Source organism: Galendromus occidentalis, unplaced genomic scaffold, assembly GCF_000255335.2.
Source record: "Galendromus occidentalis unplaced genomic scaffold, Mocc_1.1 scf7180000077464, whole genome shotgun sequence".
Taxonomy (NCBI): Eukaryota; Metazoa; Arthropoda; class Arachnida; order Mesostigmata; family Phytoseiidae; genus Galendromus; species Galendromus occidentalis.
In genome coordinates, this window is record NW_003805452.1 from 618,461 (window position 1) to 633,840 (window position 15,380).

At 50.9% G+C, this 15,380-nt stretch overlaps 4 protein-coding genes across 4 annotated transcripts; 2 read left to right on the forward strand and 2 right to left on the reverse strand.

The window, feature by feature from the left end:
• The first annotated feature begins 214 nt into the window (after positions 1-214).
• LOC100899844 (transcription factor E2F4) lies at positions 215-2,534 on the forward strand. Its single transcript, XM_003744301.1, has 6 exons — positions 215-341; positions 916-1,025; positions 1,137-1,277; positions 1,393-1,786; positions 1,904-2,053; positions 2,137-2,534. The coding sequence occupies exons 1-6, from the start codon at positions 231-233 to the stop codon at positions 2,272-2,274; spliced, it is 1,044 nt and encodes a 347-aa protein (XP_003744349.1). The 5' UTR covers positions 215-230; the 3' UTR covers positions 2,275-2,534.
• A 1,868-nt stretch (positions 2,535-4,402) lies between these two features.
• On the reverse strand, positions 4,403-6,901 carry LOC100899980 (protein disulfide-isomerase A6 homolog). Its single transcript, XM_003744302.2, has 3 exons — positions 6,693-6,901; positions 5,362-6,126; positions 4,403-5,240 (listed from the first exon to the last, which is right to left on the reverse strand). The coding sequence occupies exons 1-3, from the start codon at positions 6,777-6,779 to the stop codon at positions 4,761-4,763; spliced, it is 1,332 nt and encodes a 443-aa protein (XP_003744350.1). The 5' UTR covers positions 6,780-6,901; the 3' UTR covers positions 4,403-4,760.
• A 2,905-nt stretch (positions 6,902-9,806) lies between these two features.
• Sqor (Sulfide quinone oxidoreductase) lies at positions 9,807-12,309 on the forward strand. Its single transcript, XM_018639941.1, has 4 exons — positions 9,807-9,861; positions 10,402-10,647; positions 10,776-11,625; positions 12,003-12,309. Exons 2-4 carry the CDS (start codon positions 10,402-10,404, stop codon positions 12,182-12,184), a joined length of 1,278 nt encoding a protein of 425 aa, XP_018495457.1. The 5' UTR covers positions 9,807-9,861; the 3' UTR covers positions 12,185-12,309.
• Positions 12,310-13,042: 733 nt separating this feature from the next.
• On the reverse strand, positions 13,043-15,135 carry not (ubiquitin carboxyl-terminal hydrolase nonstop). Its single transcript, XM_018639940.1, has one exon. The coding sequence runs from the start codon at positions 14,838-14,840 to the stop codon at positions 13,332-13,334; it is 1,509 nt and encodes a 502-aa protein (XP_018495456.1). The 5' UTR covers positions 14,841-15,135; the 3' UTR covers positions 13,043-13,331.
• Positions 15,136-15,380: the final 245 nt, after the last annotated feature.

The window sequence follows — 15,380 nt, forward strand, 5'->3', positions numbered from 1 at the left end:
CATCCTCGAATCTATCACTCTCCGAATGGTCTACGTCAACGTGCTACGTACGTCGTATTTTATCGTGGAGCGAGATGGCCGACAGCTGCGCGGCCTCGCCGGCCGCCCGCTCACGGCAGACGAGAACGAATGCATTGATCCGCGGCGCTATCACCTAGCCGCCCTGCCGGTCGCCGTCACCAACCAACACTACCACCGCCAGCAGAGCAGCACCACCAACAACATTGAAGATGGCGGTGGATCAAACTCTCCTTCGAACGGAAAAATCACTTGGTTTATTGACAACCAAGTTCGTAGACCTCTTGAAAGAAGCCCCAGAAGGTGTTCTAGACCTCAAAACAGTAAGTGGAGGCGTCGCGGGGCATCGGATCCGAAATGACACCGCCTGAAGGAGACTGTCCTTCGGCGGGAGGGGATTCAAATTTGGGTTGGCCGCGTCTAGACCCGAACGAAACCGCCAAGTTCAAATTGGTTGAAGAATCATGTTCATCTCCGAATCCACCCACCGTTGCCATATACTTATCGACTCATCGTTGCCTGATCGAATCCTCCCACGCCCCTGGAGCGAATTGCGATTCGATTATTCAGTCTTTCCGAGTTTCGTCGCGCCTCCTTCGCATCGTCTTGCGAGCCGGTCGCAATTTTCTTCTACGGGATGAGTTTCCTTGCCTGGCTGCGATTTCGGACGCCCAGCTATCGGATGGGCTGGGGAGCCGGTCTAGATCTTCAATCACGATCGGATGGGCGATTCATACACGATCAGGGGACAATGAACATACAGCCGCGACTCCCGCCTCCGAATGTGTCCGGCGCCACGCTCTCTAGATCCCGAGGGCGCGCTTCTCGAATATAATTTTCTGAAGCTCAACGCCGGCCACCGCCAAATACTTACGATAAAGCTGAATCGATTCGCAGGCAGTCGAGGTTCTCGAAGTACGTCAGAAGCGACGGATATACGATATCACGAATGTACTCGAGGGCATCGGTCTCATCGAGAAGAAAACCAAAAATTCAATCATATGGAAGTGAGTATAGGTTCTTCACATTACCGATACCGCACCGATGTGCACAAAAAGTGATCGCCCCTGTGACAGGGATCCTAGTCGGGCTCTGCGTAACGACTCTATATTTTGAAGGGGAGGCGGTCCGGGATGCAATACGGAGGAACTCACGCAGCGCCGGCTGGAATTCTCGGCTCAGGTCGAGGAGTTGAAGAAGATCGAAGATGCCTTGGACGATCATCTGAAACAGGCGAAACAGTCTGTTGTCAACGTCAAGTGAGTGATAGATGAACGAACCAAACCCTCATTCTTTTTTGTGTTGCGCGGCCGGAATTTCTCCCCGGGGGTGAATGGCGCCACGCATCGATCTCACCCGCCTAAATCCACACAGGGAGGATATATCGAATCGGGGGAAAGCCTACATATCGTACAGAGACTTGTGGGACGTCATGGAAGCCGGGAGCATCTTGACGATTCGCGGACCTGCCGACACGACCCTGAAAGTTTTCGATCCATCGAGTCACCGTGAGGAAGAGACAAACTCGTTTTATGTCCACTGTAAAAGCGACCACGGTCCCGTGGAGGTCCATCTGATAGACAAGGAGCCCAATCCGTTGGGCACCAACGTCGCGAGGCTCGAAAAAGATGAAGAGAAGGCAGTTGTGAACGTGGGCGACGCTCTGGAGAGTTTGATCAAGGAAACGATCACAGAGGAGAGTGAAACGAAAGAGAAACGAACTCTTAGTCCGGCGAAGAAAGTACGTCCAGAGGAAGAACAAACTCCCGTGAGTATTGGCTTCTTGGGGGAGTCCCCCGCGCATCGCTTCAGAGACATTTCTAATTGTTATCTTCGCAATGTGCTCTATGAGATCACCGTTTTCCATAATCCCCTCTCTCATCAGACGCCCGGTCGGAAAAGAACACGAGGCAACGGCGCATTGTCGGCCTCGACCCCGACGGCCATAGATTCATCAAAACCTCCCAAACAATCGAAGAAAGACGAGGCGATTATCCCAATCACAGAAACCGAAGAAGAAATCGATATATTCAAGGTCAGCATCCATGAGGGACATAGACGCTCGATGTCGGCTGTGCTCGGAATTGAGTGATCCATTTCTCCCCTTACTCCTTGCAGGATCTGAAAGACTACGATGATCTCCTGATGAAATGTACGCCACCGTTCACGAGTTTGTCGCCCCCGCTGAGTGAATATGACTTCAACTTCACTCTAGACCCAGAAGAGGGGATCTGCGAATTGTTTGGCGAAGAGTAATGAAATACTATCGCGGTCGGGAGGAATACATCATCATCATCACCATCATCGAGAAAAATGATTAGGACGCTTTTCACCGCGAGAGCTGTCACCGTTAGAGACGTGCGAGCTCTCTAGATGTGAAATTATTCGAAGACCCACAAATAGGAGCGCGTGTGTGTTCAGTCAACGCTACATCATTATGTCTGTACAAATCGAGGAGAAAGCGTAGCATAGGTCAACTCCGCAGCACCAGAGAAAAGTGAATAAAAGGCTTATCTGCGGATTCGAGCATTCCTTCAGCGGGTTGCTGGGCAACACTCACGGATGCCGGCGGCTGCATTGACATCGGGACTGCATTGACGACGAAAATCAGCGCTGGGTTGAGACTACATGAATGCGAAAACCACGTGAAGTTCGCTCGAATTTTTATAGGAGTTTCTCGAAAAGTAACGAGCCCGAGCCACAAAATCATTGGCACTAATATAGCCAGAATCGTCAGCAGTATCAGAATCTACACAGCTCCTTTGAAAGGTTCCACCGAAGATTTGAGGTCTGCACGACGCCACCCAAACGGAGCGAAACTTTAGATTAGAGTGCATCGTTTCGTAGGGTTGCGTATTTATGAGCAACTGGCATTGCTTGGTCATTTCGCGGTGCCGCAGAGCTCAGGAGACTGTTTGTCTCCTCCTGGGTCCTTATGATGGTCGCATCACAACGACCGTGCCCGAGAGCGACTCATATACGCGAGACAGTTCGCGTCGTGTCTTCAGAGAGACGAACCGAGAGACTGATCCTCTTCGCAGGAGGAGGTGTTGACGTAGAAAATATTCTGCGGTAGATTAGGATCAGGCAATGCTGGAAGCAGAATACATTTGTGACGGATATTCTTGAATGGATCAGGGACAGCAGGAGTGAGGTCTCTCGTGCACCTCGGAGTCGCAATTGAAATTGCATTCTTTTGTCTTCTTGCAAGTACATCCATTGCGCGATTTAGACAGCCTGCGCCATCACGAATCTTGTCGACGGGAGCGAACTCGAAAGAATCAGGTTCCCTTATTCGGGGCGGGAAAGGAAATTTCACAGCAGTCAGTGTCGAGATGATCTTCGCTCGAAAAATCGCGCATCGATACGCGCGGATCATCCTACGCTCACCAAGTTTCATCTAGGAGGAAGGAGGAAGCCGTCCCAGACAGCGCGGCAATGACCGTTAGATTGGGCTGATTGGGCTCCTCACCTCCCTGAACCCTGACCTTTTCATTCCCCTCTCGGTAGATTACTGCTCCAGGCTCACAGCCTCTGTCCCTTGTTCATCCGACGCTAATCATTAAGATCGTTCTGATGTCTTCTTGCTCGAGGCTACCTTCAAGGTTTTGTGCCCTCATTTCTCCCTCTTAGTCTTTCTTTCGACATAGGAACATTTCGGCGCCTGATGCTCTTCGACATCAGTCCCCAATTTTCTCTGGAGTCTAGCATCGTTGCCGTATTACTCGGTTCCGTGATGGGTATTCCTTGAGCAGTGAACCCTTTGAATTTAAGGATGGTGTGATCAACATCTTCTAACTGAGCTGCCTGTTTCGCTTGCCAGGCACTTCTCTGATTCCGCTCTTTCGAAGCGATGCACGTAGCTGCGAAACTTGATGCGGCGAGATGATGACTGGAAGATATCCCGCGATGTATATATTCGGGGAACAGCCGCAGCATCTCGATGTTGAAACGTCTTAAAAATCTAGGGGGATTATTCCGCAGAAATTCTTCTCCATGGAAACGAATCTCGTCCGCTTTTGCAGCACTATAACTCATGGAGTTCTCCACTGATTCCCGCTAGACAAGTGTCAGAGGATTGCATAACGGGAGATGAAGACAGACGCAGGACAATCGGTCCTGTATCCTTGCGATGCTTCTTCGGCTCGATTCTTATCCCCCCTCGTAGAGTCCTGAGAAAGCTCATGAATAATTGTTGATTCAATTTCGTGTTTAGAAAGATGAGCTCTCGTATCGTCATCAGCCGTCTCAAGTGGAGGAGATGGTGTGGTTTGCGCACGCTTCGGAGTTCGCCGATGGCATCTCTCGTCAGGTGGGCGAACGAAACAATGGTTAGTACACCATATTCCGAGTTTCTCTCGAGGGAAGACTGCCGTAATCCTCGTAGACATTCGCCTGCGGAATCCATCTGATGGAAATGGATTTCGCTCTTTTATTTAATCCGCTAAGCTATGTATGTACAGTCAGAAAATTCATGTGAGTTGCGACAAGCAAACAAATGAGTTGTTGAAGTTTCCGAAGGAGCATTTTCCTGAATTCAGGAGAAGCTCGCAGCCTGCATTCATCGAGAAGAAAAATATATCTCTCTGCGCGTTCCGACCTTGATTTTCCGTGTTCCATGACTCCTACCCTCCCCAGAAGTTACAAAATTACAGCTCGATGCCGCGAGGGATGGAACGCGACAACGCCTTTACAGAGAGACCATGTGGAAGAGAACGGTTGTTGATGCTCCGCGGGTCAGCTCAAAGCTCGTTGTGTTTCGCGGGATTTTCTTCCTCATCAAGGGACACATCGGAGAGATCAATATCGTCGGGCTCATCAAGCTTGCCGTCTTTTCCGTCCCATGCTTCAATCGACTGGACTTCGGGCAATTTCGCTCCAGCCACAGGCGCGCTGCGTCCTCTTCCGAAGGAAACTTCCCGGAGGAACTCGTTGATTCCGTCGAAGGAGAACGAGCCACGCATGAGCGAGTACTTCATCTTACGTGAGTTCATGACAGCGAGTGCAGGGTAGCCAAATCCTCCGATCTCGAGAGCTTCCTCCACTTTCGGTTGAGCCATGGCTTCCGACCATACCCAGCCCCATTTCTGTTTCTTGTACTTTTCGGCAAGCTTCTTGAGCTCGGTGATGAAATCGTTCCGGCATGAGGACTGGCAATCCAAGATGTGCGGCAAGACGGCCACGATGCAGAGCTGATTGTCCGAGCAAGCGGCGTTGAGAACCTGAGGGAAAAGAAGGAAAACATGACCGTCAGAGAGCATCAAGGAGATGAGCGACGACGAATGTGAATTATTTCTCGCGACAAACGGATAAGTGCAGAAATCCGCTGCAGAGATCACTCACCTTTTCGTTGGTAAGCTGGACAACCTCGGGTGGAGGAGCGTTCTCGGCTGCTTTCTCAGATGCCCAGGCAACGATATCGTCTGCAGTTCGGCCGCCGTTGTATTCCTCAGCCGAGTTGCTGTCCTTAGGTCCAGCGGGGAAGTATTTGATCGTCGGATAGCCGCGAACGCCGTATTCCTGAGCGAGTTCTTGGTAGACCGTGGAATCAACGGCTCCGAGCTTCACTTGCCCCTTCAACTGAGTTGCGGCCTTAGCCCAATGAGGCGCAAGGTTTTTACAGTGTCCGCACCATGGAGCGTAGAACTCGACGAGCCAGATGTCCTTCGAGTCGAGCACCAATTTCCGGAAGTTCTCCGACGTCAGTTGAACCACGTCTTTGTCGTTTCCTGAGCCCCCGGATCCCGACGATGAACCGCCAGATCCGGAACTTTTGCCGAGCTTCTTGTTGACAAGATTTTTCATTTCGCGGAGAACGGCATCGGCGATGCCATCAGCGGTTCGGGCGCCTTGGTATTCGATAGGTTTAGAATTTCCAGGTACGAAGATTTTCAATGTGGGAAAGCCTCGGACTCCGTATTGACCAGGCAGAGATTTGTGTTGGTCTGCGTCCACAGCTCCGACTCCAGCAATGCCCTTGAGAGCTCGCGCTGCTTTTTTGTATTCGGGTGCGAGATTCTTGCAGTGACCACACCAGGGTGCGAAGAACTCCACTATCCATACTTGGTCTCCGTTGAGGACACGCTTGCTGAAAGTATCCGGTGTCAGCTGTAAGAAATGAGTATCGGTTAATTCACATTCCTTGGATTACGTCTGGTGTGGGAAGCATCTTGATCAAATCAGGCGATGAGGAATTCTGCTCCTGACAGTTCAAAGATCGATTTTGCCCTCAAAGTCTACGGCCGTTGACAACGATGACGCTCGACCGGATGAAGCCCAGTAAAAGGAGCTCCGAAACCGCCTTGCGGTCGGGGTCATCGGCCTGGACCGTGGAACGCGACAATACACGGTCCTCGGCGAGCGTGACATTTTACGGGAACTCATCGTGCTCTCGTCGCTGAGACACGAATTCCTGAACACATGGTTCCTAGGAGTTTCATTGTTAGTCCTTACGGAGCCCACAGATCGGAACCCTTTGTCACGTCACTAAGTTGACGTGTACTTTCGGGAGCGATGTCTGCATCGCGGAAAATCGTCGAGGATGAAACGGCAAATCATGACCGCGTGGGGACGCGGCACCGATCGGAGGAAGAACAGAGCCTGCCCCCTATTCACACCGGAGGATCGTCAAAAAAAAGTTACTCTGAGGTTGGGTCAAGAATCTCTGGACTCACCTCGACGACATCGTCTCTGGAGTCGTACAGAGCGTTCGCTTCGAAAACGACGCCGAGCAGACCTATGATGAAGATACAGGCTCGCATCACGATTATCGTTGCTCCGTTCCCCGAAACCAGTCCTTGTCAATGTTTTGAGATTCCCAGTTCGGTACGCGCTGCTCCTCTCGAATGCAAGACGATGAATGGCAATCACACTGTCGACGACCAACGCACTCGTGCCGGGTGTAGGAAGTTTGGCTCTGGCAGTCGCGGATGAACGCATTCCTCCGAAAGGATACGTCAGCCGTCAAGCCAGGCAGCCAAATTCGGGATGAACCCCGCCGTTGCCTTATCGCTTATCACTACGGTATATCGCTAGGATTTTCTGGCCCGGAGATTCTACCTGACGGAGTTCCGGTCCCGTATCCTCGCCGGAAGATTCTAGAAGACTCCTAGATTCTAGAAGACGCGTCAAAACTCGCTATCAGACTAATACATGGATGAATCGCTGAAACTGATCGAGGTCTCGAGTTTCAATCCTGATTGGCTTAGAATTTTCGGAGAGATGTTCCTCTTGGCGCGAGGATATCCTCTGGAGAAATTCCAGCACAGTTTCCCTGAACGGGATCCGAGAGAGATCTCTCACCAATCGGATGCCAATGCAATGGGAATATTATGTCTTTCAGAGCGATCGTAGGCGTCTAGTTCCATGTGCAATGCCTCGGAGTCTACGAGCCCGGGCAAGCTAGTCTTATCAGGAGCCGCTCGCTGAGCGCATGGAGGAAGCTCTCGAAATGCAGCTAGAGCACCCCTGCTTTAAAGACTCGGGACTCGGCTCATCGTAGGGTCCACAGTCTTCATCACAACTGACTCTCGGTGTCCAACTGCGAAGGATACCGTCCCCAAGATAATGGCATCCGAACCATCATGCTCGACCGATTCAAGAAACAGTCTCCCCTCTCACTCACGCATACTCAGTGAGGACGCTGATTTGGAAATTCCCGATAGGTCATCGCGGCAGAAACACATTTCGTAATCGAGACAAATGACGTTGACAATGATCGTTTTTTTCCGCAGAAAATGAAGCTAGGAGCATGGTATGGTATCATTGTTTCATATTTCCTCGCACGAAACTTATTTTGAGCGGGTAGGATACCCCGACGCAGTCTCTCATCGATATCAATGTGAATCTTTAGCTTCGGGAGCATTTTCGATGCGAATAATTTCCGGTCTCATTGCTTTCTTGTGAACTTCCGAGTATGAAGAGGAGATTCGCACCTTGTAAGCGACCGAGTCGGCAAAATCCTTCCTAGAGGCGGATAAACTTCTTCCCATTCAGCTCGAGCCGGAACCCTTGAAGGAGAAAAAATCGGGAATCCGATTTCGCAAACAGCGAGCTACGATGTGAGAAACGACTGCAATATGAGCGACTGTTGACCCTCATATTCTTGCACCGTCCCCCTCAGGAAAAATAGTCGCGAAGGTCAATCGCGCTTTTGTCTTGGGTGTGGGTACGGCCCGTGGTGGATGAGAAGGCCCAGGACCACAGGAACTGGACGGCCGTCTCTCTCGTGCCTGTGGAACAAACAGGGAAAAAGACTTGATTCGATCGAGGCAGAACTCTCCGGTGCAAGAGGGCCGGGCGTCTCTCTTCCCATGAAAAAGGAGGATGATCGCTCGACATTCGTTCCGCTTAGATCAGGGATCCGCAACCGGGGGTCCCGACCCCGAGGGGGGTCTCGGAGACCCCCCCGGGGGAAGGGGGGGTACTGGGACCCCTCCTTTCCAGCCTTCGCTCCGAGCTTCCCTACGAGTTCTCGTCGATCATAAAGACAAAGCTACGCTGTAGATTGGATGTTCACGCCGCTCTTCGTCTCGCGGTCACGGATGCTCAACCCGATCTCAAGTCGCGTGTTTAAGACAAGCAGAAGCAAATCTCGCATTGAAATTGAAGGAACGAGTATTGTACGGAATAGCACCATACTATAATCGGAAGATGTGGTGATAAAGAAAGTCGATCTCAATTTTGAAGTAGGTGTTCTTCTCAGGGGGTCGCGAGGCAAAGTGGTCGTCCGAAGGGGGTCGCGGAGCCATCCCTGGCTTAGGTCGTGGTGTCGCCTCTGAGGGAGTTGTCGGAGAACTTGAAGCTCCGAGTTCACCGATTAGACCCATCTAGGCACTCAGGGAAACCACTCTTGGTGTCAAATCGTAATTCCCGCGGAATTATTCGCTAATTGAGCACCATAAGCGCGGCGGCCGCTGGAAGGAGTGGGTACCATCTGGTGGCAGGGGTCCGAAGTTCGAATGTAGAAATCCATGCAACGATGATCTCTGCGGAACGTTCGAGCCCTGTCGGGCGCTCCCATTCCCTACTCGGCCGTGTGAGATGAAACATCCGCAGAATCACGCTTATCAGCCTATCCACCTTGGATGCAGGCGGTAAGGATCCGGCTGAGGTCTTCGGTTTCAGCGGGAATTCATTTCCGTAGATTTCTCGCTACGAACACGGAATCTCGTCGTTTCTGGGTCGTCCTCAAGAAGAGCGACCTCCGCGGATGTGCTCAAACCCACCAATATGGTGTACGCGGGCCCGCACGCAGAACTGAAACACATCGCATCCTGCGAGAGTTTAGGTTCCTAACCCAGACATCGACCATCTGAGGATTCCCACTCCAGGGGAACAGCTTGATCCACAGTGAAGGATTTCATTAAGACATTCACGGACCCATCTCTGCCTTGTCGATAAGATGATATCCTCTGATTTTTCGGTTCATCGAAAACCGGGGGCTGTCAGTACGGCATTACGACACTGTGGGGGACTCAATGGCTCCGGAAATCGCCCCAGCAGAAATCGACTAGAAGCACCACTTGCAGTGGAGCGATTCTCGAATCTTCACAAAATCGAATCTCCATGAGAATGTTCTGCTCCCCAATTAGGAGGGCCTGTGGGGACGAAAATCATGTCTTCAGACTTCTGGACCTTTGACGATTTCACCTCGCGGATCGCGCGGAGCTGTGGGGGCCGCTCGATCTAGCCCAATCTTCTCGCCGCGGGAAGCCGACGAGAGCGTCGAGCGGCTTCGTCTGCTACTTGACGTCGCACAAAGGAGCGCGTAGCGTCTGTACAGAGCGCCAGAGCGGAGTGCCAGTGCGTGACCATCTTGAGCTCTTCAAAACATCGAGAAAAGTGAGTTCTCTTATCCCTCATTCGACTTAGTCAGCAGCGTTTGGCTCACTGAGTCAGCCAGAGGTCGGGGCAGCGTTCGCTGGATGGACCTCACCTGGATTATTCCCTGTGATGTACATAGGAACAACATCCGCAAGGAACAGCTGATTTGAATGACGACCTTGCCATTGATTTCCGGCAGCCAGCCTCTTATCGTCTAGTCGTATTCTTACTGCCATAGCAACCTGTCAGCGCATTATTTTTGAGTTTCCGTGGTATGCAGTGACCACCGGTGTACGTCTATCAAGTGCATAAGGGAGCTGCACTATCGATCACCTGTTTCTATAGAGGTCCCGCGAAAATTTCGTACGAAAACTCTGGCGCGGACGAGCGCCATGAGTACCCATTGTGGAATTCGGATCTCGACCGACAAATGAGACCTTGAGAATGCTGCTCTCTTCCCGAGGGCTTTCCGAATATGCCTCCTTGTTTCGGGATTTGCTCGTCTCCGGCCGATGGAATCGATGGGATTTGGTGATATAACAAAACTTTGTCTTCAAGATGTTATCGAAGGTTCAGCTTGCTCGGCATATCGGACGTCGATGCCTGTCATCCGAAAGCACGAAACACTGTCAATTATTGATAGTTGGCGCCGGATCAGGAGGCTTGGGGGCGGCAGCGATACTCGGAAAAAAGTTCAAGACGACGATATTGGATCCGGCAGATCATCATTACTACCAGCCGTACTTCACTCTCGTCGGTGGAGGCCTCAAAAGTCTCGATGACTGCAGAAAACCCATGGAACAGGTGATTCGGTCTTCGAATTATCTTCCAACATTCTTATGTATCCTGGTTGAAAATTTTCCTTCGGCCGCAATATATTCCTCTCGAGCGAAAGTCCGAAATCGAAAGAGTTTTCAAACGCCTCATTCCAGGTAATGCCGACCAATGTTAAATGGATCAAAGAAGCCGTGGACAGTTTCGATCCATCGCAAAATTTCATAGTGACGAAAAACGGAACTACAATAAAATACGACATGCTCGTGGTGGCGACCGGCATCCATCCAGACTTCTCGAGCATTCCCGGACTCGAAGAAGGCTTGAAGACCCCGAACGTCGGCAGCATATACTCTCCGGAGACGGCTCCCAGGATGATTGAAGTGCTCAAGAATTTCAAAGCAGGCAACGCGATTTTCACTTTTCCCGCAACGCAGATCAAATGCCCCGGAGCCCCTCAGAAAATCGCATATCTGACAGATGAGTTCCTGTCTAAAGCCGACAAGCGAGAAGACGCGAAAATTATCTACAATACGGCTGGAGGTGTTCTCTTCGGAGTGAAGAAATACGCCGATGCCCTCTGGAAAGTCGTAGAAGAGAAAGAAATAATTGTCAATCTGCAACACAATCTCGTTCGAGTTCGTCCAGACATCAGAGAGGCCGTCTTTGAGAGAGCCGACAAGACCCGAGTTTCCATGAGCTACGAACTGTTGCACGTGACTCCTCCGATGTATCCTCTTAGAGAGGTTGCGCGGAGTTCTCTAGCCGAGGCTACGGGCTTTGTCGACATCGACAAACTGACTCTACAGCACAAGAAATTCGACAACGTCTTCGCAATAGGAGACTGCACCAATGGTCTTCCAAAAACCGCAGCAGCTGTTGCGGCGTGTTTGGGTGTCTTGGCCGACAATGTCGTTTCCAGATCACGAGGCGAGGAATTGAAAGCGGCCTATAACGGCTACACTTCGTGTCCGCTGACCACGGGTTTCGAGAATTGCATTTTGGCGGGTGAGTACTGGAGCCGGGCCGATTCGAGCCACCCGATGGCATTGAGGAGAATCGATGCCCCTTTGGTGTACAGCGTCCGGGATAATTCGGTTGCTTTCCATCGTATCTGAAAATAGCCAAAGTGTACCCTATCCGAGCGAACCACCGTCTGGAGGGATCATCCGAGGTGAATTCGAGTAGTCGGACCATACAGCCTAGGGACCGTCTCGGCTCGTTCCGATTTCGGACGACCTGTTCGATGAGGAGTTATCTGACGCTCTCCTGGTGCACCGCGGCTGGTCCTCTTCTAGACAGCTTCCACCAGCTCTTCAAGCGAGAACCAGAGATCAGATCCGTTCATTTGATGAACCAATATCTAATAGGACGCTTCTTTCTAGAATTCAACGGATTCACATCAGAACCGATGGAGACATTCCCATTCAATCAAGCCAAGGAGAGACGGAGCATGTACGTTCTCAAAAAGGATATCATCCCCGCTATATATTGGAAGCTCTTCGTGAAGGGCAGGTGGACGGGCCCGAGCACATTCAGACGATTGATGCGTCTCGGTTTTTCTTGAATGGAACGGAGGGGATTCAACCTCTTCACCGAAAATCATATGCTCTCTCATGGATGATGAGGCATGCTCTGGGCAGAGAACCCTCAGAAAATCTTATCCAGGTGACGCCGTACAGGGGAGAGATGCTTTCCCGGAAGCGCTCATGTTGCCGATGCAGTGACGAGGAATCGATTCCTCGGTGTCAGGAGGATTTTCGCGTCGTGAGGGTGAGATCCATTTTATTCTTGAGGGAGCAAGGATCGATTCCGATCGACCGCCCGCCTCATTCGAGCTCTGCTCATTCGTCAATGATTCCCGTACACTGAGTTCCGTACCTATCGAAATAAATATTGTGAAAAATCATGGAGCTCCGACGCTGCCTCAAGATTCCGCTTCGAATTTCTCGCAGTGATTTTGCAGATCCTGAACTTCGAGAAAGCCACGGATCGGGGGATTTCTCCTTCTACCTAGCCTTCAGGACGCTCGCGTCGCTTTTCCTAAATAATTCTTTCGCCGAGCTGGATTCACAGCCGGAAGTCGATGGATTTGACCCCGGACTAGAGCAAACGGGATTTTTTTTTTCGACGAGCGATCGACCAGTATGGTCAATAGATATTGCTGGAGTTAGTGAGTTTGTCGAACGAGCCGAATCTCACTCAATCGACATTACGATACACCTTCCACTAACGGGGTCCAACAATCGTTCCCGGATCTCAGGTTTCTCTCGGAAGGACGTCTCCCCGTTGATTACTATAAAAAGAGCGAACTCCTACCGCGACCAACGAACGAATCTTCGAATACGCTCTGTCAACGTGAATTGAGCGAAAACGTCTGAAGACTACTCCTCGCGAATACTGAGGAAAGACGGCTTTTATCGTATGAGGGGTAAACGACACATTCTTTTTTTATTTTACAAATGCTTGTACAGGCTCTCAAGCTAAGCATTAGGTAACAAGTCCGGTGTGTCGCTCTGATCGCATTCACATAATTAATTCACTGTTTCTCATTTCTTTTCCTATAGAGAGACTCTCCGTCAAATAAGTAGGTATATACATAAAGCAAGGTGGGGAGGAAATAAATACTACCTCAATGAACGAGAACCCAACTATCTCGTTCTGAGAATTGGCTGGGCACAGCCTGGGCAGATTGTCAGGATTATTCTCAATCATCATTCGACGGCGTACTCAATGTATTTTTTATGATAAAACAGCAAGTACGCTTCACAATTTAGAACTTCCTCAATAGTAGCGGTCTTGATTTCACAGTCGTCACACTTGAACCATCCGTTGGGACTCTGTCGGATATACGCCGTGTAGTGTCCAGTCTGTAGCGTACCCTGATGTATGACGACCCCAAACAAAGAATAAGTATGCGGTCGAGAGAACGACGGATCGTGCGACGTCGACGTCGGATCGGCTTCTTCCTGTTCTTCTGGTTTCGCCATGTAGGGGCTCAGATCGAGTTGTTGGGGGAAGGCGATCGGAGTCGAAACTTTCTTATGCAGCAGTTTCGAATGCTCGAATCTTTTCAGGTGAAAACTTACTACTAGTGGAAGTTTTTTGAAGGTGAGCTGTTTGGTCGACTCCTGATACGAGTTGCACTTGGAACACTTGATTTTGGCCGCCGAACCCAGATGTTCTGCTCGGGTGAAGTTCTCCAGGCAGTCAGTGAGTTTCTTTCGATCTAAACTTCGAGGCTTTCGGCTGTCACCGGCTGTTTGTTGGCCCAAATCCAGAGAAATGTCCCAGAAAGGCTCGATCGTGGTCGAAACCCCGTGGCAGCTCTGACACACAACGTCTGACTGCAGGCTTCCAGTGAAGATCACATCAATTATACAGTTACAACCTCCGCTGTAGGGGATATCCGTACCGCTGGCATGCTTGTGGACGAGGTTGAGGGTAGCCATAAAAAACTCGTGAGCATCTTGTTGCTCATAACCGGCGAGGTGCTGAGCGTGTGTCCAGACGAGGTATAGGAGCCTCGTCGGAACATGAGGAAATATTTTCCCTGAGTAGAATTCTTGAAAGATTGAGCACATTTCACAGACGAGACAGTCAGCAGGACTCGAACGGATGCATTTATGCTGCTGTGACAGAAAGTATTCCCTCAGGAACGGGGTGTGCGTTAAACATTGTATGATACAGTTCATGAAGCAGGTGTTGCCCAAATTGTACAGACCTCGGAGACCGATGGGCGTTTTCGAATCGACCCGCATCCGCTTCGGCTGCAAACTCAACAGTTCCAATTCTCCGTACTTGGGATTCCATAGAGGAACCGAGCGCACAAATTCGTTAAGATCCAAAAAGTCGGCGAGTCTTTGTCGAGCCTTAATTGCTATGATATCGAACTCATAATCGTGGACGTATTCAGCGCACAAGTAACAATATAAAACACCGTGCGACAACGAAATCGCCACATGGTGATTGCTTTCTTCGTGGTGTTCTTGACTGTGGTTGTAGAGACGGCAACCCACGTAACAGCACTGAAGACAGGCGTGCAATCGGCACCTCGCTCCCACCGATTCACATGTGTAGCACTTGAAGCGCTGCACTCTCTTCTCGAGGTTCTCCCTGCTCTCGGGCGAGATCAGAAACGAAATGACAATCTTGTACGACTCCATTACGAGGTCCCGTTGCTCGGCGATGTGAGAGCACAGACCTCCTGGACGATCAGCCATTTTGCGGCCTTGTGATTATCGCACTTGGTCCTCGGAGGACCTCGTCGCCACTGCCACCACCGCCAGCACCACCACCACCACAGCCGCCGCCGATTGTTGCTGGAGGGAAGTCGGTGGGCTCAAAAGTTTTTTTTCCCTGGGTCGATCATTCGGACCGATCGCTGTCAGTGCGGGGCGCTGACTCCTCGTCGTCCAGTCAGCAGCAATACAGCTCTCGACGACAACACATATAAGATAGCAGCTAGTGTTGTTGCTGCTCTGCTAACTGGATGGATGGCTACTGCTGCTGCTGGCTGCTGCTGCTCTTCTGGTGATCAACGAAGCCGGCCGCAACTGGGTGGCGCCCCAGTCGCTCGAAGAAAGAATGTTTCTTCTCTCCTCCCGACATCGGGGTAACGCTTGCATACGAAAAGTCTGGGCAGCCCTTGCGATATCTGGAAAACTCTCCAGATATTCACAATGTCAAATCTCGACGTACTACGACGAACTGCCGGCGGAAACGCAGGAGGACGATGGCTTTTCCCCATTTGATCAAGCTCG